Here is a 26253-nt window from a genome sequence, read left to right as displayed (position 1 = left end):
GGTTTAGTCAAGAAGATATGGTACCAATAACAGAAGGTGCATGATTAATGCTAACTAGGTGAAACATTTGATAAAGGCTTTAGGTATTCAAAAGAAGAAAGCTCATCGTGAATTGGGGTGGTCAAGGAAGGCCTCCTGGAAAAGGTGAGACCTGAGCTGGATCCTAAGGAAGGAGGATTAACAAAAAGAAGTCCACTTCAGGTGGGAGAAAGACAGGGTTCCAGATCAGTGGTGAGTGAAAGGGAAGAGAGGCTGCATGATGACTGGAAAGGAAGGTTGAGATCACATGGCAGAGTACTGTGAGCACCAAGCCAAGGCATTTGTTAGGAGCCACAAAATAGGAGTAAGCTTCAAAATGACGAGGCCTGGCAGTACCTGGTCCAGGAAGCTGCTCCTTGGTGTGGATGCTTCAAATCTGAGTAGGAAGAAAGAGGTGTTTAGTTTTGATACTACAAGCCTGTATCTCTTCATCTATCCCGAGTTCACGCCTGAGTTTGTGTTTGCTTCTTATTGTCATGGGGTGAAAAAGTTAAAGCCCCACCACTGTCTGGGCCATGGCCAAAATCAACCAAGTCCTAAGGTTTAGAATCCAGGGATGTATGTGAACAGATTCTTACTTCTTAACTAATCTCCACATTGTCCCTTTTTACAGGATTATCCTTCCTTGGGGCTGATGACTGAGAAGCTATCCCAGAAAAACATCAATTTGATCTTTGCAGTGACTGAAAGTGTAGTCAATCTCTACCAGGTGACCATACCTCCGGGGCTTCCTGGAGTGGGAGTGGGGTCTGTGATGGGTGGACCTATCTCAGGGAACCAACCCAGACTGCCTTTGGCCATGGTCCCCAATCAGCAAAGACCTGGGAGCCAATGATTACTTTTGGTGAACCTCTCTCCTCCAACCTTGAACCTAGCAGGATGGGTGTATTGACGTTTGCAGTGGTGGAGGGGAGTAATTTAGTGGGAAGAGGGGTGTGAGAGGTTCTCTGTAATTTTTCTCAGGGCTGAAAAACTGCTAGATATATTCCTGGCAGTGATAAGTAAAATATCCCATCCCTCCCTCAATTTTCATTTCAAGACCCTCCATCTATTTGGGGAGGACTTTTGGAGACCACCACCTTTATCAGTCATCCATAGACATCTTTGTCTTCTTTTCTAGAACTATAGTGAGCTCATCCCAGGGACCACAGTGGGGGTTCTGTCTACTGATTCCAGCAATGTTCTCCAGCTCATTGTGGATGCTTATGGGGTAAGCGCCTTACACTGGGAATGGACCTGCTAAGCGTCCACTGCACTTGGCGTTACCCAGGAGGCCTCAGATTTGGGAGTCCTGGCAGCTAGTCCACTATGCAGCCTTGACTGCCTTCTTATTCTTCCAGAGGCTAGGTGATAGGCAGCACTGGGAGGAACGCAGCCTTCTGCAACAGAAATGGCTCAGGAGGGGATGGAGGGAGCCATAGGAACAACAGGGGAACTGCTTAGAGAAGGTGAAATGGAAAGAGACAATGGGGATGATGTTAAGGAGCAGGACCCTGAAACTGGGAGTGGGTACAGACTGAGGGAGAGCTGGGCTCCAACAACAGAGGAAAGAGGGAGCTGAATTATGGTGAATGTGAGGCTGATGAAAAATTAGGTAGAAAGTGGTACTACCCAAGGCGACCAGTATCAGCACTCCTTTCTTGCAAGTCTGTGAGGTCTGCAGGAGGGCACAGCTGGTTTAGATTTTACCCAGACTCACCTAGACACAAGTGGAGAAAGAGCGAGAGCAGGTCTTGGGCTGGAAGGTTAGTAGGATACAGGCTCCTAGGGATGCTGTGGCAGCTGGCAGGTGGACCTCAGCATTTAGTGGGACAGGTGAGTCCAGGACCACCTGGTGGTTTTTGCTTGGGATGTAATTGGCCCCTACTTGTGTCCTCTCAGCCCGTTTTCTTGCCTTCTTTTGCCCTTTCTTGCTCAGAAAATCCGCTCTAAAGTAGAGCTGGAAGTGCGTGACCTCCCTGAAGAGCTGTCCTTATCCTTCAACGCCACATGTCTCAACAACGAAGTCATCCCAGGCCTGAAGTCTTGCGTTGGACTCAAGATTGGAGACACGGTGAGGTGGGCTGGACAGGGGCTGATGCTGCAGCTCTCACCTTGGCCTGTGCTCCGGAACCTCTGTGGGCACCCACCCCTTCCTTCCCTGTACTTTCTTCCTGAACGTCCTTACAAGTCAGATGGAACGGAGCTGCCAGCCTTTGCCTCCAAGACTTCTGTTACCTAAACTTTCTCCGTTAAGTAACTTCCCCATCAGGATTTTTTAAAAACTTGCATTTAGGTGACTGTTTATGCACAGCCGATTGCAGATAATATTTCTTGCCTTCAGCCCCTTACCGGTCTCCATCCTCCTCTAAAGTAATGCCTTTCTTTGCTTCACAACGTAACTGGAAATGTCATCTGTAAATATTTATTGAGCCCTGACTTCGTGCCAGGCATTGTCCTAGCTGCTGAAGATTTGGCAGCAAACAGAACAGGTGAAAATACCCAGCATGGAATTTCAGAATGCAAACGTTCATTCTGCCTCCTTAGTCCCTCTGCGGCTTTCCTTCCCTAGTTGTTCTCCTTTGCTTCTGCCTTAGGGGAGAGGGATGGTGAAAGGGGTGGGAAGAAAAGGGGCTTATCTATAGTTATGTCGTCCATGTCTGTATCATTTAATGTCTATACCCATCCTTCTTTCTGTCTATACTCTAGGCACGGGTGCACACACCCTAGTAAGAAACGTTGGCCTGAAACATGTTTGATTGCACAAGTGATGAAATGTCATATGGAAATTGAACAGGGACCTCCCTGGTGGTCTAGTGGTTATCACTCTGTGCTTCCTCTGCAGGGCTCACGGTTTCGATCCCTGGTTGGGGAATTAAGATCTTGCATGCTGCAAGGCGGGCCCAAAATAAATAAATAAATAAAAATAAACTATAAAGAAATTGAACAGTAGGCCTTGAGCCTGCGGTTGTCGCTACGTGACACTGTATGGGTTAGAGTTACCATTGTTGTTGTTTAGTCGCTGTCATGTCTGATTCTTTTGTGACCCCGTTGACTGACTGTAGCCCCACCAGACTCCTCTGTCCATGGGATTTTCCAGGCAAGAATACTGAAGTGGGTTGTCATTTCCTTCTCCAGGGGATCTTCTCCACCCAGGGACTGAACCCATGTCTCTTGCATCTCCTATATTGGCAGGCAGATTCTTTACCACTGAGCCACCTGGGAAGCCCCAGGGTTACCATACAATGCTACAAAATAGTGCTTTGTGTACCTTGATATTATGTAATCAGCTAGCTTAGTTGGCCAAGGCAGAGTGTTTATAAGATCATAGGTTCTGCTCTACTTGAACTGGTTTATTTATTTTTTTTATAAAAAACTATCTCGTGATTATAAGTCATGTCTATGCCCAGCCAGCAGGTCACATTGGCACAATGTGCCTGGCACATTGTCCCCAGGCTCTTGCTTTGGCTTTGCAGACCCTGGTAGTGGCAAAGCTGAGGAACTTTGGCGTGCGGGGGACAGGACACCCAGTTTGAGCATTCCTGGGCAGGGCAGGGAACAGCTTCTTTCCCTCCAGGGCTGGAGTGTCAACAGGGTCCCCTGTGTCTGAACACGATCTTACTTTCCATCCAGGTAAGCTTCAGCATTGAGGCCAAAGTGCGTGGCTGTCCCCAGAAGAAGGAGAAGTCCTTCACCATCAAGCCTGTGGGCTTCAAAGACAGCCTCACCGTGCAGGTTACTTTCGACTGTGACTGTGCCTGCCAGGCCGAGGCTGAGCCTTTTAGCCACCGCTGCAACAATGGCAATGGGACCTTTGAGTGTGGGGTGTGCCGCTGTGGGCCCGGCTGGCTGGGGTCCCAGTGTGAGTGCTCAGAAGAGGACTACCGCCCCTCGCAGCAGGACGAGTGCAGCCCCCGGGAGGGCCAGCCCATCTGTAGCCAGCGGGGCGAGTGTCTCTGTGGCCAGTGCGTCTGCCACAGCAGTGACTTTGGCAAGATCACGGGCAAGTACTGTGAGTGTGATGACTTCTCCTGTGTCCGCTACAAGGGGGAGATGTGCTCAGGTGAGTGAAATTGCACATGCCTTCCATCCTGGTACCCACACACACTCACGCATCTGCAGCCTCTGGAAATGGATGCAGGCTAGGGCTTAAGGTGGGCACAGGGTGGCTCAGGGGCAGAGGGAGCCGATGGTGTTCCACTCCAAGGGCAGAAAACAGAAGCGAGGTTCTCTTTAATTCCCCTCAGCTCCTTCTGTCCTCTCTCGAGGGACACAAGGAAGGAAATAAGTGTCTGCTTTCAGGGGGCTTCTCTCTTAAAAGAGGGTGGGAAAGAGTGGGGAAAATTGAAAGTGAAGATAGTTTTTTTCTTTTCTCTCATTTGCCCTTCAGCTCACATTTTAAGTCACTGGTTTCCAATCTTTTTGAGGATATGAATCAACCCCTTTTTTTAATTAAAAAAGTTTTTTTTTTTTTTTTTTGCCACACCATGAGGTATCTTAGTTTAGTTCTTCAACTAGGGGTTGCAACTTGACCCCCTCCCCCACATTGGAAGAGTGGAGTCTTAACCACTGGACCACCAGGGAAGTCCTCCAACCCTTTTTTACTTAAAAAAAAACCAACCCACTGACTAATACTAATTAAAATTTTAGTATACATAGGTTTGGAAACTACACGATGTCAGAATATGTAGTGAAGTTAGTAATGATTATTTTACATGAATTTATTTTTTCATCACACAACCTGTGGAAAACAAGTAGGGTCTTTGCAAGATATTGGAGCACATTTAATGAGCCAGTACACTTAGGAGAGTGACTGAAAAATAGTAAGCTCTTAGTAAGTGTTGGTACTATTTTATTATCACTGTTGGTATATTATTACTTTTTGTACTCTACATCTCTACAGTCCAAAATGGTGGCTATTTAAATTTAAATGAATCAAGTTTAATTAACACTTAGGTACAAAGTTTAAATCAAATTAAATTAAAAAAATTAGTTTCTGTGTTCCTCAGGCGTCTGTGGCTAGTTGCCCCCATATTGCACAGCACAGATGTTTTTGGGGGTTGCTGCCACAGACAGTCCCAGACTGCAGGCTGGGGATTATGAGTTTGAATCCTCCTACCTGCAGGATACTGAGTTGTTGTCTACCTCATTACAAAATTCAGTAAAATCTTGAGGCCCATCATAATCTCAAGCTGGTTTCTCCTTACCCCAAAGCCCACTCCTGGGGTACTTCCCCAGCTAGAAGTCCAACTAAGTTAACCTAATCCTTATCTCCAGACACACTGACAACACTCCCAGAGGCAGTTAGGCAGTCTGAGTTGTTCTTGAGCACTAGGGATACATTTTTGCTGGGCTGTAGTCACTGTGGCTTAATCCCCATTGTGAGAGATAGACTGAAGATATCTACAGTTTGGTTGGGACTAGTTTGCAGTTGTATTGTGTGGCCAATCGAACAGAGATTATCATTGGCTTCTGGGGTGATCAAACCTATGACCCAGATTGGCTTCACTTGCCCTGGGGTTCTAACCAGCAGAGCTAATCTACCCAGGTGTTCACTTTAACATTGGCCTTTAGGAAAGCTTGATGAGAAAGGTAAACGTGTGTCATTCTAAAGCATACCCAAGTAATATAAAAATGGCCTCTATCTATTACCTATAACATTGTTTACTCAAGTCAACAAAATTTGAGAGACTGGAGAAAAATGATATCAGAGAAAGGGAATACTGTTCCTAGAATGTTAAAATCTTCAATTTGCGGTAATATTTTATAGCATTTGAGACTGATCAAATTAAATATCTTCTTATAACAAAAAATTGATATGAGAGAGATTAGGGGAAAGAGAGATCAGATATGCACAGACACACAGACACACCCAGCAATTTGAATTCAGGAGTGAGGCAGGAGTTTTGGTTCCTTCTCACATCCGGGATCTAATGCCTGATGATCTAAGGTGGAGCTGATGGGTTAATAATAGAAATAAAGGGCAGAATAAATGGAATGCTCTTGAATCATCCCCAAACCATCCCCCCCAACCCCAGTCCATGGAGAAATTGTCTTCTGTGAAACACATCCCTGGTGCCAAAACAGTTGGGGACTGTTGCCTTCTAATATTTAATAGTATTTATGTCGTATTCAGGGCTTCCCTGGTGGCTCAGACAGTAAAGAATCCACCTGCAAGGCGGGAGACCTGGGTTCAGTCCCTGGGTTGGGAAGATCCCCTGGAAGAGGGCATGGCAACCCACTCCAGTATTCTTGCCTGGAGAATCCCATGGACAGAGGAGCCTGGTGGACTACAGTCCACCGGGTTGCAAAGAGTTGGACACTACTGAGCGACTAAGCACACACACGTCATATTCAAGGCACCAAAGGGAATGGTTAAGTTTGACGTGGGAGACACATGAGGAGAAGGTTGGGAATGAGGGAAAAAAAGTTCCCCCCAGGAGAGGCTTACACATAGACCACGACGGCACCAGGGTAGGAGGAAGGCCCGCTGCTACTCTATGGGCTGATTGTTCCTGGTCTGATGTGGGGCATGTGGGAGGGATCCCAGCCAGAGTGTGTTTCCTTTGGCTGACCGCCCCACTGAAGCCGCAGAACAAAGGCCCCGGGTCAGCAGCCCTTATTCCTGCCTCCCAGCCGCGCAGGAACAGCTCGTCCCCATTGAGCTCCAGCCCCTCACACGAGGGAAGCCCAGGCAGCCGCTGCAGCTCTGAGGCCTCCCTCTCCCTTCCTGCCACCGTGTTGGGTGCCCGCCGACCTCAGGTCTGGACCCTCTGGTGCCGTTATCACATCCTCCAGGGACACATGCTCGCTGAACACCTGCTCTATGCCAGGCCCTCGGTCCATATGGGTACAAAGGGGTCATGTGTGGTTCCTGACCTGGCGGGGCTTATAGCCCAGCTCATCCTTGTCCCTCCCTGCCTAGAGCTGCTGGCCTGGTCTGTTCTTCGCTCAAGCAGGGGCTCGGGAGCGCAATGACTTGTCCATGGTCCCAGCCCCTGGCTGTCCCTGTCCCCTCCTCCCCACTGGAGGCATGGTCTTTGTGGTTGCATGGTATCAGCACCCCTCAAATGTCAGGGCGTGCATCCTTGTCCTCAAGGGATTCTTCCCTTGTCACATCAAGGTTTTTTTTCAGAAACTTTCCTCAAGAAGAATACATTATTGATATATAATCCTAAAGAATGTAGAGGGAAAAAAATTTGTCCTTTCCTCCTCCTTGAGAATTCCAGATCCCTGTCTCCTTGGGGACCCCTGGACTTCTTATCAACCTGCCTAGGAAGTGACCCTCTCACATGAATGCTGATCAGGCGCCCATGTGAGCCAGGTTCTGTGCTGTGTGCCATAGTGTTGTGGGATAGAGAGGCAAGAATAAGGGACTTCCTTGGTGGTCCAGTGGCTAAGACTCCATGCTCCCAATGCAGGGTGCCCAAGTTCGCACTGGTCAGGGAACTAGATCCCACATGCTGCAACTATGACCTGGCACAGCCAAAAAAAGAAAAAGAGAGAGAGAAGCATGAATAAGACAGTTTTGTCATAAACTTACCCAAGGAGAATTCACAGCACAAGGCAGAACCTGCCAGATCCCAGAAGTGAAGTGTCCTCAGTGAGTGTTATAGAGAGACTCACTGTGGACAGGGGAGCCCTGGGGGGGCTTCATGGAGGAGGTGGGAAGTCAGAGAAAGGGCTGGCCCATAGAGGAGGGCAGAGGAATGATGTGTCAGCCCAGAAGGTCAAACTGTATGGGGGAGTGGCTGCCTGACCTCTGACCTGAGACCCCTGCTCCTCCCTTTCCTTCCCCTCCCCCACACCTCCCGGGCCACCTTCTTCTCTCCCTCCCTCCTCTTTCTCACGTTTTTTCTTCGTTTCCCACCCTCCTCCCCTGACTTTCCCGTGAACCCCTTTTGCTGGAGGGACGCCAGTCCTGTGACATTACCGCACTTTGGTTTCCTTTTAAAGCTTGACCCTGCCGGGGCCTTGGAGCCAGCCTGCTGGCGCTGGCCTGCCACTATCCACTTCCAGCCTCACTCCCCGGCTGGCCTGCGGGCCGTCTTCTCAAAGATCACTTTGTTTAGCCTCACAAAGGAAACACTATGAGACAAGGGTTTCTGAGGAGACTGAGGCCTCTGAGTGCTGCCAGGCCTCTGTGGGGTCCGCTTTTCCTTATCCAGGAGGCACGGTCAAAAGCTGGGTGTAGTGGACACTGTGGGGGTCCCACTCTGCTGGCTGGCCCACCCATCCCCCTGCCGCTGGTAGGGCTGCTGGGAATACCTCACAATTGTGCCTTCTCTGGAGAATTATTTTCAGCTGACAAGAGCTGGATGGCCCTCAGACCTTGGCTAATGACTGGTGGACAAGGGGTTACACAAGGCCAGTCCCTTTGCCTCAAGGTTGCTGTGGTGCCGGTCGTGCCCATCAGCCTGCTGTGGGATCAAGCTGAGGGGAGTTGTCAGGCTGAGACCCCATTCCTGCCAGCTCTGTTTTGATGTGGACCATTTTTAAAGTCTTTATTGACTTTGTTACAATATTGCTTTTTGGCTTTTTGGCCAGGAGCATGTGGGATCTTAGCTCCCCAAACAGGGATTGAACCCACTCTCCTGCTTTGGAAGGCGATATCTTAACCACTGGACCGCCAGGGAAGTCCGCCTGTGAGCATTTGACTCCTGCCCTGTCCTGGCTTCTCTCCTTCCCTTCTGCGTCCCCAAGAAGTCGCTGGCACAAGAATTCTCACCACAAGTCATGCTTATAGGGAACCCAACCTCAAAATGCAGTCTGTCTTCTTTCTTCATCCTTCTACCAGCCCAGTATTTCTACTCTCTGGATCAGGGGTCCCTGATCTTTGGGATATAAGGCCTGATGATCTCAGGTGAAGCAGATGTAATAATATTAGAAATAAAGTGCAGAATAAATGTACCAGGCTTGGATCATCACGAAACCATCCTTCTACCCCAGCCTGTGGAAAAATTGTCTTCCACGAAAACATGATGTCTTCTACTTTTGACCATGGTGCCAAAAAGACTGGGGACAGCTACTCTAGATGTATTAGGTTGGCTGAAAGTTCATTTGGGTTTTTACCATAAGATGATATGGAAAAACCCCAACGAGCTGTTTGGCCAACCCAATATTTGGCAGCTGGGGTAATTGAGGTTATGTTTCCCATCCTTCTTGGGAAACAGACACACACAGTGAAGGTGTGTCTGAGCCTTGAATGCCAGTGTGGTTCCTAGAGGATTATTGCTGGTATCGCTCATCCTTTAGTGGGTGATACCAGCCAGAGGGACCTATAGTGGCCAAGAGATATTAATCAGACCCACTGGGTCACTGGGTAGCAGGGGCTGTGCCAGCTCATTGCTACTTGAGCCTGGCTGTGTACCATCCTCTCCTCCACCATCTTGGGGCCCGTCTGCTCACACAATGGCTTGGTTTTCAGATCAATTCATGTTACTTCCCCTTTGCTCCCTGCCTTTCCTCTGATTAACAATCAGATTTTTATTATTCATCCACTTCTTCCTGATTCAGAGTCCTGGAGAATGAGTCACCTTTCTGAAGGATTTAGGAGCCAAGTTTTAAAGCCTTGGTAAATGAATATTAGGGGAATATAGTGTTGAGAGTTAATGCCTGCATTTAAGCAGTCTAACCTCTACCCTCACCTCATCTCTGTCTCCTGTTCCTATACTCAGGTAGGGAAGCAAATAAGTCTTTCCTAATAAGGCTGGTGGCTCTTTGCAAACTATGATAATACAACGAAGGGCTTGTGTTGGTGAAGGTTTATGTGTATTTTCTAGGAATTTAACTAGAGGAGGTAAGATCTATGATAGTAGAGATCTTGCCTGTCTTTTTCACCGTTGAGTCCCCAGTGCTCAAGATGTGGTATGAGCTCAGTAAATATTTGTTGAATGAACAGATAACTAAGAAATTGCATTAGTTGTACACCTACCGTGTATCAGATTTTATACTAATCACTATTGATGGAAAAATGAATGTAATATGTGCTCCCCATCAGGGAGCTCACAATCCAGAAAGAAACAGATAAGCAAGCAAATGGGTTGAACATCAGGGTTGAAATAAAGGTATCTATAAGTACTGGGAGAGTACATGGGCTGACAGTTGATTTGGCTTGGAGAGGTCAGAAAAAAGTTACAGAGGGGAAGGAACATTTGAGTTGGGCTTTAAAGGATGAGTAGGAGTTTGGTAGTGGTCTCAGGATGAAAGGGCATCTAAGCAGAGGGAACAGCAGGCAGAGAAGCGTGAGGCTATGAGAACAGTGTAGAAGATGGTGAATGGCTCAGTGTGGAGGCAAGAGTGTGGTGATGTGAAGAGGGTGATGAGGGGTAAAGCCCCGAATACCGTCCTGGAGTGGGGGCCTCACTGACTGGTCTACCCCTTGGGCTGTGTGTTTTCAGGCCATGGCCAGTGCAGCTGTGGGGACTGCCTGTGTGACTCCGACTGGACCGGCTACTACTGCAACTGTACCACACGCACAGACACCTGCATGTCCAGCAACGGCTTGCTGTGCAGCGGACGGGGCAAGTGCGAGTGCGGCAGCTGTGTCTGTATCCAGCCGGGCTCCTATGGGGACACCTGTGAGAAGTGTCCCACCTGCCCTGACGCCTGCACCTTTAAGAAGTGAGTGGGCAGAGACGTGAGCTGGAGAGAGTTGGGTGTCTGGGATGGGGGAGAGGGTCCCCCACACTGAGCAGGTTCTGTCTCTTACTCACCAGAGCTTTAGAGAGAGAGGAGTCTGTTCCAGCAAAGGACCAGCTTTCATCTTTCCATTGCAAACTTGAGGGAAAGCTGGAGATAGAGCCGGGGTGAAGGGGACAGAGTGGTACCAGCTGGACTGCAGTTGGAGAAACCTCTTTTAGGCGGGATCCTGAATCCCTGAGTCGGGAGGAAGGCTAAACCAGATAACTCCTGGGGAATGTTCCAGTGCTGAGGTTCTGATTTTGTGAAGGATGTGGGGCTGGAATTATGAAGGCTACTGTGTGAAACAGGAGACATTCACCACTACAAACATCATTCATCTGGGGGCAGAGGAAGCCTCATCAACCCAAGTCCATGGCCCCACTGTTTCTCTTACTACTTTAGCCTGGCTGGACTCATGGGTGTGCAACCCGCACATTTGTACAGCACCCTGTGCTTAGAAGGGCCTCACATTTTGTTTAATGCTTTGCTACCACTGTTTTGAAATTCTTCCTAATTTAAAGAAAAGTTATTTATTTATTTGTGGCCGCACTGTGTCTTCGTTGCTGCGCAAGGGCTTTCTCTACTTGTGGTGAGCAGGGGCTACTCCTTAGTTGCGGCATGTGGGCTTTTCATTGCCGTGTCTTCTCTTGTTGCAGAGCTCAGGCTCTAGGGTGCACGGGCTTCAGCAGTTGCAGCAGGCGGGCTCAGTAGTTGTGGCGCAAGGACTTAGCTGCCTTGTGTTATGTGGGATCTTCCTGGACCGAGGATCGAACCTGTGTCCCCTGCATTGTCAGCAGACTCCCAACCACTGGACCACCAGGGAAGCCCCCTACTAATTTTTGAATAAGGAACTGACATTTTTGTTTTGCGCCAGGCCCCCAAATTATGAGACTGGTTCTGACTTTAGGGCCCTCAGAAGTGGCATAGGGTTTGCCCTCCTGTCACAGGAGGCACATAAAGAAGTTTAATAAAGTTCCTGGAGGCCTCTGCCTACCTAGCCTTACCTATCAGTTAGGAGGGCAGTCCCATCCCTGAACTCCAGATGTGACTTTCTGGGTCCCCCAGGGTTGTCTTAACAAATGTTTTTATTTCTGTGTCTGTTTTCTGGGGGTGGGGCAGCTTTCTGGGCGTATGGCAGCAGAGCCAGACTGTAGCACACTTAGGGTTCTTCCTTCCCTGCCTTCACCCCTGTGTCCCCTCTCTTTTAGGGAGTGTGTGGAATGTAAGAAGTTTAACCGGGGAGCCCTCAACGAGGAAAATACCTGCAACCGTTATTGTCGTGATGAGATTGAGCCTGTGAAGGAACTTAGTAAGTTCAGCAAGCCATAGAGTTATGCACACCCATGTTCTGGGTTTTTCCAGTTTAACCCATAGAAACTATCCAACTCTCATCTGTAAAATGGAAGAGTAATTCCTACCTCAAAGGTATACTGTGCAGGCCTGATGCACAGTAGGTCCTTCCTGAAAGCTAGCTTCCTTGAGAGTCTTTCTGCATGTCTGCTAATGTGTTCAGCAGTCCCCTCCCCTTTTACTTCCTAGAGCCCATGGTCTCAGCAAAATCCTGCAAAGAACTTTTAAAATATGTGAAAATCTGGCAACCCTAGCTTTACTACCCCAAGGAAAGAAAGATGATGTATCCCATTTTACAGGTGAAGAAACTGAGGCACAGAGTGAAGAAGTAGTTGCCCATGATAATCTTAGTTTAGTAGGCCAGTCAGCATTTACTAAGGGGTTTCCAGGTGGCTCAGTGGTGAAGAATCTGCCTGCCAATGCAGAAGATGCAAGAGACATGGATTCGAGTCCTGGGTTGGGAAGATCCTCTGGAATAAAGAGGAAATGGCAACTCACTCCAGGATTCTTGCCTGGAAAATTCCATGGACAGAGGAGTCTGGTGGGCTTCAGTCCATGGGGCTACAAAGAGTGGGACACGACTAAACGACTGAACAGACAAGTTTACCTCAATGTTAAGCAAGGTCCAGCGTACAGGTCGGCAGATACAGAGGGAAACCTTCACCTTTATGGATTTGGAGCCAAAATTATTAGCCTGAAGCCCTTTTGGCTCTTGGGAGCCCTTCCTGGCATAAGACAGAAACACAGTGAGGAACAAACTTGCCTGCAGTTATTCTGGTTTCTGCTTCATCTTGATTTAAAAGGAGTTGCTCTTTGCTGCTGTTGCATATCTGATGTAGTTATCTAGGTCAGTTAGACATTGGGTGATGCTGAGAGATAGCGATCTCACATGAAGGAAGGAAACACATGTTCAGTGGGAGCCACAGGAAGACACAGCTAGCCAGCCAGCTTCAGGGTGGGGGTGCTTTGGGAAAGAGTCAGATCTCTAGATCCTTTGGCTAATGTCTGAAGTGGGTCTGGAGTAATAGTGATTTGGGAATTGAATTTGAAGAGGCAGTTTTTCCTCTGGAGGAGACCAGGCTTGCTATGATTAGCTTAGATGGAAGAGGCTGCTGATAGGAGAGATTTTTATCTAGACTAGATGAGTATCACAAGTTAGTCGATAAATACTCCCATCCTCCACCATGATAATCATAAAAATAAATGCTTTTTTGTATGGAATTGTATAACTTATACAAATGACAAAAGTATCTTTTTGTGCACGTTCTTATTCTTCTCCCAATAACCTAATAAAGTAGAACGTAGTACTATTGTTAACTTCATTTTTGAGGATAAGAAAATTGAATCTCAAGAAAGTTCTCACTTTCACAAAACAAGTTGGTGGTGAGTTAAGGTTGGAACTAAATCCTGAAATCCTTACTCTTTGCATTGTCCTGTAATACCACTGGTTTACTGAAGGCTCTGTAGGATGTGCTCTGAGACTCATGTCCTAGTCCTGCTCCATCACTTATTTGCTGTGTGACCTTGGTACACTCGCTTCATCTCATCATGTGTCAGATTTATGCATCTGCTAAAGCTGGTGGAGGGCATAGCGCAGTTGGTGGAGGGTAACCCATAATATCACAGTCAGAATAACAGGTTTTAGAATTGGAAGGGATGAAGCCAACAAGACATGATGAGAGTCAGAGAAAGAGAGATGGCTCTGGGGAGGAGCACCAGATAGAAAGCAGAAATAGAAGAAATCCACTCTAGTACTCTTGCCTGGAAAATCCCATGGACGGTGGAGCCTGGTAGGCTGCAGTCCATGGGGTCGCTAAGAGTCGGACACGACTGAGAGACTTCCCTTTCACTTTTCACTTTCACGCATTGGAGAAGGAAATGGCAACCCACTCCAGTGTTCTCGCCTGGAGAATCCCAGGGATGGCGGAGCCTGGTGGGCTGCAGTCTATGGGGTCGTACAGAGTTGGACACGACTGAAGCGACTTAGCAGCAGCAGCAGCAGCAAGGATTGAGTAAACAAACTATTGGGAATCATTGAGCAAACAGAGAAAGGAAAGAGAGGAAAGGGAACACCACTGTGTGTTAGGTGGTTTATGCGGTTTGATTCTCAACCATCCTTGTGAGTGAAGGTATCTTTTCTGCTATAGAAGAAGAAAGAGATTCGATGCAGTCAGGTAACTTACCCAAGATCACACAGCTGGGAGGTGATAGAGCCAGGCTTTGAATCAGACTGTAATACTGTGATGTCATATTCCTTCCAGAGGAAGGAATAAGAACCAAAAAGTACTTTGTGAGGGACAAAGTACTAATACAGCAGTGAGAGTCATCTAGAAGCAATTGCCAGGCACGACAGCCATCTCTGAGCATATTGCCTAATGTCAGACATAGGGTTTCCTGTCACATGCTTTCCCAGAAGTCTCAAGACTGGATTTGGGGGTGGCACCATCTTTCAGGAATTGACCTATTTTTCATTCTCCCATCTTTCCTCCTCTCCCAGAGGACACTGGCAAGGATGCTGTGAATTGTACCTACAAGAATGAGGATGACTGTGTTGTCAGATTCCAGTACTATGAAGACTCCAGTGGAAAGTCCATTTTGTATGTGGTGGAAGAGCCAGGTGAGTGAACCCCGAGGGTCCCGACCCTTCCCCAAGGGAGAGTGATACCAATATTAGACAGTTAGTTCCATCCATCACTCCTCTTAAAAAGAACATCCAGGTGAAACCTGATCTTACAAGGGATAGATCAGGGCTTGTCATCTGAGTGTGGGGTATATAAATAAAGACATTAGCAAGAAAATGACCTGCTAATTGAGGAGACAGAAGAATAAGAAGGTGGGTAAGGAGAGGAAGAGGGTAGGTGTGGAGCTCATCAAGGAACAGATGATAGCCTGGTGTTTTTTGAGGTGACGTTGTAAGGAAGAAGTAAGGAATTTAAATTCTAGCACTTTTCAGCACAGGGCATCTGCTCTACTAAGAGTTAAATGGTTTCCAGGAACAACCTGCTTGCTGCTTCAGAGGAAGGCCTGAGGTTTGAGGTCTTCACCTTACCAGCTTTGCCATGTGATGTGGTGAAGGATTTGAGGCTGCCTCCAACACTGAAAAGTTAATGCTTGCTCTCCGGACCCTCTGGAGGCAGGAGGGCCTATTGCATCATACACACACCCACCACAGGTTTGTCACCATCCAGCGCAGTAGATTTGCTTGTTTCCCCTTATTTTCTATATCTCCTTTCTTTCCCTTAAACAACAGATGAAGGTACGAATCATTAGACTTTTTTTTTTTTTCCCACCACACCACTCAGCATGTGTGATCTTAATTCCCTGACCAGGGATCGAACTTGCACCCCCTGCATTGGAAGGCGGAGTCTTAACCACTGGACTGCTGGAGAAGTCCCAATCATTAGACAGTATTTTTGAGTATTTATTATACATCAGGCATGGGCTAGGTGCTGGGGATGTAATAGTAAATAAAGCAGGTGTGGTATTCATAGGCCATGGATAAGAGAGGCATGTAAAACAGTCATGACACTGCAGGGGATAAGGGCTATGGTATGGTGGGCATGGGGCATGGGAGGGGTGGGCCAGAACTTTCTGGAATGAAGGAACAATCTCTGAAGGCAGAGGCTAAATCAGTTGGTCACTTGACATTCTTTACAGCTGTAGGAGTTTCTTCAAATCATTCTTTAGACCAGGGGCCAGTGAACTGTTTCTATAAAGGGCCAGATGTTAAATATTTTAGGGTTTGTGAACCAGATGGTCTCTGCGGTGACTACTCAACTCTGACACAGCAGCAAGAAGGCAGCCGTAGACTGTATGCAAATGAAGGCATCTGAGTGTGTTTACCGAAACAGGTGGCCAGCCGCATTTGGCTCACTGGGCTGTTTGCTGGTCCCTGCTTGAGGGCAGTGGTTCTTGAACTTTTGTATGTTCCCTTGTTAAAAAATCCAGAGTTCTGAACCCTGTCTTACTTCTACAAGCCAATGCCTCTCTGCTCCTTGTTAGTGCTCCTGGTAATTGCAATATATTCCCCGATGTTTTAGACATACCACTTCCCAGATGAGCCATTTCAGACCTCCAGCATCCATTCTGATGATTAGATTTGGTACACATCTTTGATTTTCTGAGCAGTTGTGCTTCCCCACCACCCCCGCTTTTTTTAAAGTTTTTTTTTGGTGTGGACCATTTTGAAAGTCTTGATTGAATTTGCTACAATATTACTTCTGTTTTATGTTTTGTTTTTTTAGCTACAAGGCATGTGGGATCTTGGCTCCCCAACCAGGTATCGAACTTGTACCCCCCTGCATTGGGTCGCTGTGCTTCCCTTTAGACCAGCTAAGTTGTTATATTGCTTCTTTAGAGAATTCCCTGGTGGTCCAGTGGTTAAAACTCTGTGCTTCCACTTCCAGGGGCCCAGGTTCGGTCCCTGGTTGGGAAATTAAGATCCCACAAACCTCAAAGAAAAAAATTGCTTCTTTAATCTCCTATCTTCTTCAGGTGACTATGAACACAGGAATTATGTCTGTCTTATCTATTGTTATAATATCTCTATACCTGGCTCAGTTATTTACAGAGAAGATACTTCATACGCAGTTTTTGAATGAATGCATAGGATGGATTATGCCCAGGAGACAGGCAGACTCAAATACATCTTAATATCTGTTGGGAGAATTTTGGCTGCTTAAAGACAGGAGCGGTTGAAAGTGGGAAAAGGGCTGCATCTATGTCACTGGGGGTGCTGTCCTCCCCATGGGTAGAGGAGAGCATGGGGTCCCCATTTGTGATATTGTTTATCAGTCTCTCCAGGCTCTCATCCTTTTTAAGGGAGAAGACAAAGGGTATCACCTTAGTTTTATTTTGTGACTCAAGGGAACACTGATATGGGGAAGTGGAGAGGAAAGAATCTGGGTATGTACTGGGTTGGCCAAAAAATTCATTCAGGATTTCCCATAGGATGGTATGGAAAAATCCAAATGAACTTTTTGGCCAACCCACTACCTCTGGGGAAGCAGACGTAGGTTAGTTTCAGCATGTCTTTCTCGTACTTTCTCATCCACCTGTGTTAACGGGTTAAATGGATTTTTCCACACCCACCCTATCTGTACTTGTGTCCCTTCTCATCTCAAAAATGTAGTGTGCTCTTGCTTTGGGGTTTAACATTACCTCATCTCTTTGTTTGGAGAAGGCAATGGCACCCCACTCCAGTACTCTTGCCTGGAAAATCCCATGGACGGAGGAGCCTGGTAGGCTGCAGTCCATGGGGTCTCGAAGAGTCGGACACGACTGAGCGACTTCACTTTTACTTTTCACTTTTATGCATTGGAGAAGGAAATGGCAACCCACTCCAGTGTTCTTGCCTGGAGAATCCCAGGGACAGGGGAGCCTGGTGGGCTGCCGTCTATGGGGTTGCAGAGAGTCGGACATGACTGAAGTGACTTAGCAGCAGCAGCAGCATCTCTTTGTTATAACAATCTGGCTGGTGCTCCTCCTGTAGCACTCACAAAAATCATTTGACCTGGTATTCTGAGACTGAAAACTATTGCCTGGAGTCCTGGGAAACAAAGATGATGATAACTGGGATGGTGACACATTACTGGTTAACAGAGTGGAGGGTAACTTTTTAGGCTTACTGCCAGTATAGCCCTTCTTTCACATTCAGAGACAGGTCTCGAGACCTACATTTCTTAGCTTGTTGCCTTGAATTTCAAGTTCTGCCTCTCCTCTCACCCTGGGCTCCAATCATTTTCAGGGGCTCTGGTTTTGAGTAAGAGGTAGCATCTTGGGCCTGCAGTCTAGGAGGAGATTATTCTCATTTGCTTCCCTAACTCTTGCCCTTGCAGATGTTCTCTTTGAAGGGCTGAGCCACTACGGGGCCCTGAAGAGGGAACCACTAAAGAGTTGACATTAGCCAAGTGGTCAGGGAATGATCTCCTTTGAGCTGGGCCCTCATTGCTTCCAGATAGGGTTGTCTGATAAAATATAGTATGTCTGCCACTGGACATTTAGGTTGTTCCCATGTCCTGTCTATTGAAAATAGTGCTTCAGTGAGCACTGGGGGACATGTGTCCATTTGAATTACAGTTTTCTCAGGGAGAAGATATGGTACATATGTACAATGGAATATTACTCAGCCACAGAAAGGAATGAAATTGGGTCATTTGTAGGGATATGGATGGACCTAGAGTCTGTCATATAGAGTGAAGAAAGTCAGAAAGAGAAAAACAAATATTGTATATGAACACATGTATGTAGAATCTAGAAAAGTGGTCCAGATGAACCTATTTCCAGGACAGGAATAGAGACTCAGAGACTGGACATGTGGACATGAGGGGGAAGGGGAGGGTGAGACGAATTGGGAGACTAGGATTGACATATTAATATATACATGACTAGGCGTAAAATGGATAGCTAGTAGGAAGCTGCTGCGTAGCACAGGGAGCTCAGCTTGGTGCTCTGAGATGACCTGAGGGTTGAGATGTGGGTTGTGTGGAAGGGAGAGCCAAGAGGGAGGGGATATATGTATACATATAGTTGATTTCACTTTGTTGTACAGCAGAAACTAACACAACTTTGTAATTATACTTCAATAAAAAAGTACAATATGTCCTATGCAAGATGTGGTACATACTTAAAAAGTTATTTTTTATCGGAAATTCTAATTTAACTGGACTTCCTGTACTTTTGTCAATTCTGCTAACCCTCCCCAGTCGTCCCTGACTTTAGGTCATCATCCATCATGGGTCATCATCACTGTGGCTGGGGAGGCACTTCAGAGACCACCTGGTCTTGTATCTATTTCCAGGAAACCTGCTGTCCACCCCTTTTAGGACAGATAGTTAACAGGTTTAATTTTTCCCCTGAAGATCTGGCTTTCTACCTGTCCTGACCATACTGACATGTAAAGTTGAAGCGATTCCACTTTGAGGTTTGAGGGTCAGCCCTACCTCAGTCTTCCAGAGAATTCATAACTGCTTTTCCCAGAAGAACTGGGACCCTTCATCCCTGGGAACTCAGACATTGGGATCTCATAGCCTCTTTCCAGACATTCCTTTAATTATAGACAGGTTGTAATTTGGTGGGATAGGAAATAGCCAGCTTGGGTTGTGGTGGTGGTTGTTTTTGGGTCATGTGTGGTGAGCATAGTGTGTATGTTTAGAGAAGAAGGTGGGAGACAGTGTGGAAAGTAGGTGTGACATCTCTTTAGACCCATCAATACTCAGATATGCAAACACCTAATTATATAACACCCGAGAAGTTACTGGAGTGAGGTCACTCATCAGACGTCTGTGGTTTATAGGAACGGAGCTGTTCAGAGCATACTCAACTTGGCCCTCAGAGGGCTGATGTCGCACCTCTGATTATGTTGGTTGTTGACTGGGGTTGAACAGGAAGTTGGTTCTCAACAGGGTGAGGATTTTAGATGACTAAATATTTTGGGAAGAAACCCAAAATATTGTCTTGGTTGGCAGACCTCCTAGTTTCAAAGTATGTTAAAAAGGTCATCAGGTTCCCAGCCCATGGGGGTTGTAATATCTGAACTAGGGTAACTAACTCAGATACCCAGCTCAAACTCAAGGAGGAGCTGGGTAAATAAATTAGGGAAAACAGCCTCGGATAACAGGGATACCAGTAATAACAGTAGCTGATATTTATTGAGCTCTGACTTTGTGCTAGGCACTGTTCTGAGTTCCTTAAATATATTTAATTATTCCTTTTTTAAGATTAAACAAATTTTTGTTTTATGTATTTTGGCTACACTGGACGGGTCTTCACTGCTGTGCACGGGCTTTCTCCAGCTGCGGCGAGTGCGGGCTGCTCTCCAGTTGCAGTGTTTGGGCTTCTCACTGTGGTGGCTTCTTGCTGAGCACAGGCTCTGGGCGTGCAGGCCCAGTAGTTGTGGTGCGTGCACTTTTTAGTTGCCCACGCGTGTGGAATCTTCTTGGACTTGGGATCAAACTCGTGTTGCCTGCATTGGCAAGTGTATTCTTATCCACTGTACCACCAGAGAAGTCCTTAATTATTCCTTAACTATTACTCATAATACATTTTTGAAATCAGGGCTATTACTGTTAGACATGGAGAAATGGAAAACAGACAGCCAGAAAGGTGAAATCATTTATCAAAGGTCACATAGCCAGGATTTACTCCCAGGCAGTCTGGCTCCAGAGTCCACAGGGGCACAGACTCAGTGACAAGTCACACTTCGCCTCTGTTTAGTGCAGAAAAGAAAGAGTGGTGAGGAGTCTGGCAAGCTAAAAAAAGTGTGTTCTGACTGAAAGGGGCAGCTATTCCTCAGCCCTAGCTGTTTGAAACCCTATAAAAGACTAAGTTCAGTGTTTCTAGATATTTTGACTTTTTTTTTTTCCTGAAGAGAAGAATAATCTGAAATTTTAGGGGGAGAATCTCCTGGATTAATGTTGCCAGCAATATCAAACGTTTTCTTTATTTGGCTGCGCCAGGTCTTCACTGCAACCTGTGGGATCTTTAGTTGTGGCTTGCGAACTCCTAGTTGCAGCATATGGGATCTAGTTCCCTGGTTGGGAATCGAACCTGGGCTTCAGCATTGGGAGCCTGGAGCCTTAACCACCACTGAACCACCAGGAAACTCCCCAAATCAAATTTTTAATGAACATTTGTGTGAACTCTCACCAAGTAGGCTAGACTCTGCTTGTGAATGACCAGCTAATGACCTTTGATTTAAACCACTCAGGACAGATGACTGCTGCTCTAAGGATTTTAACCCCCTCCTTTTAAAAATTAATAGGCTTATTTTCTAAGTTCTGTTTCCTTTGGAGAATGCTCCAGTACTATATTCTTTTGTTGAGAAGATCTTATTTGTAACCAATTCAAATGATTCCTGCTCCATTCCCAACCACCCTGCTCTGTGCTCTCTCCTGATAGAGTGTCCCAAGGGCCCTGACATCCTGGTGGTCTTGCTATCCGTGATGGGGGCCATTCTGCTCATCGGCCTTGCGACTCTGCTCATCTGGAAGCTCCTCATCACCATCCATGACCGGAAGGAGTTTGCTAAATTTGAAGAAGAGAGAGCCAGAGCCAAATGGGACACTGTAAGAGGCCGGGCTGGGCATTTTCTTAAGTTGTTGGTTCAAGAGTCTGAAGTGGAAGGGAAGGCCAGGTTCAGCCGGCATCATAGTTTCCCAATTGGCCTTTTTCTGGAAGTTGGGAGATGGACTAACTCTATTGTCATTATGCTCCCTGGAAACCATCTGATTCTTTCTCTATGACATCAGTGAGTACCAGCTGAGCACAGATAGGGCTCAGCTCTGCCCTGGAAGCAGGGAAAAGAAAACTTACTCTTGGAGTAAGATAAGACAGACTTGAGAACCCTACATTGAGGACATATAGGAGTCCACTATATACTGATGAAGTCAAAAGCATTAAACATAAACAGAAACAAATGATAACAACCAACATTTGCTGAAGATTTACCATGTACCAGGAACTGTCCTAAATGCTTTTTGTGTGTTAACTTATTTCCTTCCTGTAACAGCCCTATGTGATAGATAACATTATTATTCCCATTTTATAGATAAAGAAACTGAATACAGAGAAATTTAGCAGCTTCCTTGATTATGGGAGGGAACTAGGTTATGATAGAAATTACTTTTTGTATCAGCCTCTTAAAAGAATGCTCCCTGCAGTTTACCCTGATTGAATTTAACCAAACAAGCTTTTAATTGAGAAATTTCTATATACTTAAGCTTACTCTCCTTTGGCTCATGGTCCACATTTTAACTTTTTCCTGGATTTCCAAGTGAATGACTTCACTGAATATCCGAGGTTAGATTGAAAGTTTGTTCCCATCTGATGGTGACCTCAGGCCTTTGAACTCAAGGATTCCAAGAAGTTGAGATGTTTCTGTTCAGACAGTGTAGAAATCCTGACTCTCTGAGGCACATGAGAATGTGTTGTGTTTCTTGAGGCTACCTACCACTAAGGACTATCAGACCTAGTGGGATTTGTCGCTTTTAGAAAATAGTTTGGGAAACCTAGTGAGGGTCTCTTTCCTGATAATGTGACAGTTTGTGGGCAAGGCTTTAGGGATAAGATGAGAACAGATTAAGAATCATTTGAGCAAAAGTGGTCCTCTGTATTCTGACCATCACCTGCTACACCTATTTCTCTGCCTGCGCCCCCTATCACAGTAACAACAAAGAAAAAAAGGCAGGCAAAAGGGAGAAAGAGAGTTCAGAAGAGGAGGAGGAAACAGATATTGGCTAAAAGCTAATCTTGAAGGGTTTTGGGATCCCCAAGAGTGATGGGCTGAATTAACCCCTCAGGAATGGTGGAAGGATGGCATGCCATTTTCTCTCTCCTCTTATTTCCTACCCATTCCCTCTGTAAGAGCAAATGTATGAGTATTACAAGCATCACACTGTTCATCGATGGTATGTCAGAGAAGAGTGTTGTGGGTAAACTTCTCAGATAACAAGTAAACCCCCAGGATAGGCAAGAATTGAGGAATTTGCTGTAAGACACTTTTCTGTTCTCTCTGCAGGCCAACAACCCACTGTATAAAGAGGCTACATCCACCTTCACCAACATCACCTACAGGGGCACTTAACGAGCAGTCATCCCAGGATCGCTCTCGGACTGTCCCAGGATTGTGGACGTCTCTGCTCTTATGTTTACAGGGGGCAATACCTGTGGGGCGGGATTGAGGGCTTGGAGTGGGGTGGGTTGGAAGATTGTGGGTCTGTGTGTGTGTGTGATACGTGTGGGGGAGTGTATAATTTAAAACCTGTGTCCCAGATGAGCGAAGCTCCTCAGTCTTTGTCCTCAGAAGGCCTCCTTCCTTCAGGGAGTTTTCCTGCTTAACCTGAGGGTGACCTACATCGCTGAGCAGGTGTTCTTTATTACCTCAGTGGGAAGCCAACTTTCCTTCTCAGGACAGTCTCTTGAAGAGGAGGGCAGGGCCGAGGACTCTCGTTCCAGAGACAGGGACCTTGGTTTACCCTGTATTTCTGGTTCTCAGGCCTGACTCTGAGCAGCTCTGGTGGGAGCTGCTGGGTCTTGAGGCCTTGTTGTGTCACTCGAGCCTCCGTCTCCTGTCCCTTCCCTCAGGCTGAGGGAGACGTTAGGGGAAAGCTGGACCATCAGGCCTGCCTGTCTTTGCTGTCACCTCAACCCAGCAGAGTTCTCTACTAAGGGAAGTCCTTGCTGTCTAGTCTTTGATCTATTGGGAGAAAGGCTGGTGGTGGGGGGTAGGGACATGCATAACCTGGGGTTAAAGTGCCCGGGCTCCCCCATTCATGATCATAACCCTTCTGATTTGCCTTATTGGCAGCTCTACCCTAGAGGTTCCTTTAGAAATTGTGTGTCACCCTTAGCCAGCATCACTTCTTTGGCTCCCATCCCATCTTTTCACTGCTTATAGACATTTGCTATGTACTAGGAGGGGCTTCCCAGGTGGCCCAGTGGGTAAGGGATCCACCTGCAATGCAGGAGATGCAGAAGGCATGGGTTGGATCCCTGGGTCAGGAAGATCCCTTGGAGGTGGGTATGGCAATCCACTCCAGTATTCTTGCCTGGAGAATCCCATGGACAGAGAAGTCTGGCATCCTACAGTTCATGGGGTCATGGAGTCAGACACAACTGAAGTGACCAAGCATGTACGCTCGCACACATACTGGGAATTTCCCTTATGACCAAAGGCTTTTCCTTCCAGGGAGAGTGCTATGGTTAGAGTCAGAGGTCTGGCCCCACCCTTCAGGCCTTCTGTCCCATGTTCAAGGCACCTCCACACACCCAATTTTGTGCTTCTGTGTGCTATACCCACCCATGGGGCTGACTGCATGTATCTACCTCTTGGGTGTCTTGTGAAGGAATCATTCCCATGGGACTGAGTCTGCTGGGCACACGTGCCAGGGTGGAAGGATGGGCCAGGTGTATCGGCACATGTGCGCCATCCTCCTCTGGGGTGGGCAACCTCATTTGAACTCAGTCTTTAATTTGAGAGGCCACAAGTAGAGTTTTGTTTTTCTCATCGAGACACCTGAAATCAGGATGAGGCTTGCTGAATCTAAAGGAGCAAAAATATAAACACACTTGCATTATATTTGTAATTTTATTTGATGATGAGGAAGAAAATGATGAAAAGCCGTATCGACTTGAGCTGGGTGCAGACACTCCCACTTGGCATCATTCATAAGAAGTCGCTACCCCGTTGCTGGGTCTGAAAGGGCTCTCTCATTCTGGGAGCCTGCAGGGTTAGACACATGGATATGCTGGACCTCTCCCAAGGAGGAGGAGGAAAATGGGCTGTGCTTTTTTTTTCCCCTAGCAAAAGAAGTTGGAGAAGGCAATGGCACCCCACTCCAGTACTTTTGCCTGGAAAATCCCAAGGACGGAGGAGCCTGGTAGGCTGCAGTCCATGGGGTCGCTAAGAGTCGGACACGACTGAGTGACTTCACTTTCACTTTTCACTTTCACGCATTGGAGAAGGAAATGGCAACCCACTCCAGTGTTCTTGCCTTAAGAATCCCAGGGACGGGGGAGCCTGGTGGGCTGCTGTCTATGGGGTCGCACAGAGTCGGACACGACTGAAGTGACTTAGCAGCAGCAGCAGCAGCAAAAGCAGTTGCTCCATCGGTGTTTACATTTGTTCCACATTAACCACCACCACCATTCCCTGAGAAAAAGGGAAGGGCCTATAAAAACAGGGGTCTGATGATCAGAAAATCTAGGTCCTGACCTCAGTGTTGCAGCTAAGGAGCTTTAACCTTAATTAAGGCAAGTCTTCTCCCTGGGGCTCAGTTTTCTAGTTTGAAAAATGATGGATTTGGCCTAGCCAATCTAGGAGGTCTCTGTCAGTATCCACATTCCATAATGCTGGGACTTACTGTGGCATCAAATAGGCAGTCAAGATTCTGTGGGATGTTGATACTGTTTGTTTTTTCATTTGGGAGATCTGGCTCTGGCAAGAGCAGGTGGCATCCCATATCACCTTTCTCAACGAAAAAAGCCTCATTCTACCTTCTCTGAGAACACCCTTTTCCAACTTTTGTTAGCAGTTACATCTCCTGATACAGCACTTAAAACTCCACTTAGTTATTATTTCTTTTTTCACTTTGCACATGGTTTAATCCATGTATTGGGGAAGAGGAATCCATAAGAAACTAGCTGAAATGTGTGTTCTGTATCCATTCCTAAGAATGGGGCAGATATCTGAGCCCCGTGTCACTCATGGATTACTCCTTCCCGTAGGAAATGGTAATGTTGTAGAGGGATAAATGGGAAGAGACGATTATAAATCCAGGAAGTTTAGAATCTAATTCTAACTGTTGGCTCCTGAGAAATGACTCCATTGATGTGGCAGTCATTTTCTTTAAATAAGATGGTTTATATGAAGAAACGGTACCAAAGGAGGAGAAAACTGTATTCTAAGGAGGAAAAAATTAGTAGGAATCTTTCTGAGCTTCTGGAATAAGGCTTACAGGCTTTGAAGATCAGTACATTTGTATGTGGGGAGAAACCATAGCTGTGTTCATGAGCAAGCAAATAGCAGTCAGTTTTGACGTCAGGGGGAAATAGGGTGACACAGAATCGGACACGACTGAAGCGACTTAGCAGCAAGAGCAGCAGGGTGAACCCCTAAATAGTATTTTAGTATCAGAAAACACAGCCCAAAGAAGTTATTTGTTCTGAGCTCTTTTGGAGATATTTTACGTTCAATCTCAGGGTCTGTGGACAAAAATGGGAAACTTTGAACATTGCTGACAAGTTGTCACCTAAGGAGTCAAGTTCTTTACCTCTCAGATATTCCTAGACCATCCATGATTTCAAGATATTTCTCTTTGTTAAGTATTCCTGGTTGACCTAAATGCCTTCCTGACTTTCTAACCACCTCCTCTGTCTGAATTGTGCAACAGTGAATTAAATGTGCTTTCCAAAAAGAATTGGCCTAAGGCTCCTCAGCGCTTCCTGTGCTGTTATTTCTGTTTCCTTTGGGTGAATAAAGTGACATTGCCTCACAAATGATTATTTTAGAGCAAACATGTTTCCAAATGTAACAGAATGACGATGACTCCAGGAACTGAAGTTAGTTTCCCAATCTAGAGCTTTTGTTTAGATGTGAATCACATTTTCAAAATGAGTAGGTTTTTACTGGTCTAAGAGAGTTTTTTGGTTTTGGGGTTTTTTTGGGGGGATTTTTTTTTTTAATTGGGGATTTCTTAGAACCTT

General features: G+C 46.5%; 1 protein-coding gene across 2 annotated transcripts in view; it reads left to right on the top strand.

Moving 5' to 3' along the window:
• The window catches only part of ITGB3 (integrin, beta 3 (platelet glycoprotein IIIa, antigen CD61)), a 61934-nt gene extending 35888 nt beyond the window's left edge, over positions 1-26046 (top strand). Inside the window, exons 7-15 of one of the 2 annotated variants that reach the window (XM_010856468.1) lie at positions 653-748; positions 1160-1249; positions 1958-2097; positions 3657-4081; positions 10419-10641; positions 11910-12010; positions 14549-14668; positions 20950-21116; positions 22568-26046. In XM_010856468.1, coding sequence (XP_010854770.1) covers positions 653-748; positions 1160-1249; positions 1958-2097; positions 3657-4081; positions 10419-10641; positions 11910-12010; positions 14549-14668; positions 20950-21116; positions 22568-22633 — 1428 coding nt within the window. In that variant the 3' untranslated portion in view covers positions 22634-26046. Of the gene's footprint in view, positions 1-652; positions 749-1159; positions 1250-1957; positions 2098-3651; positions 4082-10418; positions 10642-11909; positions 12011-14548; positions 14669-20949; positions 21117-22567 lie in introns of both variants that reach the window. The other variant, XM_010856469.1, reaches the window with a different exon arrangement.
• The last annotated feature ends 207 nt before the right edge of the window (positions 26047-26253 follow it).

The sequence above is a fragment of the Bison bison genome, unplaced genomic scaffold (assembly GCF_000754665.1).
Source record: "Bison bison bison isolate TAMUID 2011002044 unplaced genomic scaffold, Bison_UMD1.0 scf7180017864371, whole genome shotgun sequence".
Taxonomy (NCBI): domain Eukaryota; kingdom Metazoa; phylum Chordata; class Mammalia; order Artiodactyla; family Bovidae; genus Bison; species Bison bison.
This window is presented reverse-complemented; position numbering and strand designations above follow the sequence as displayed.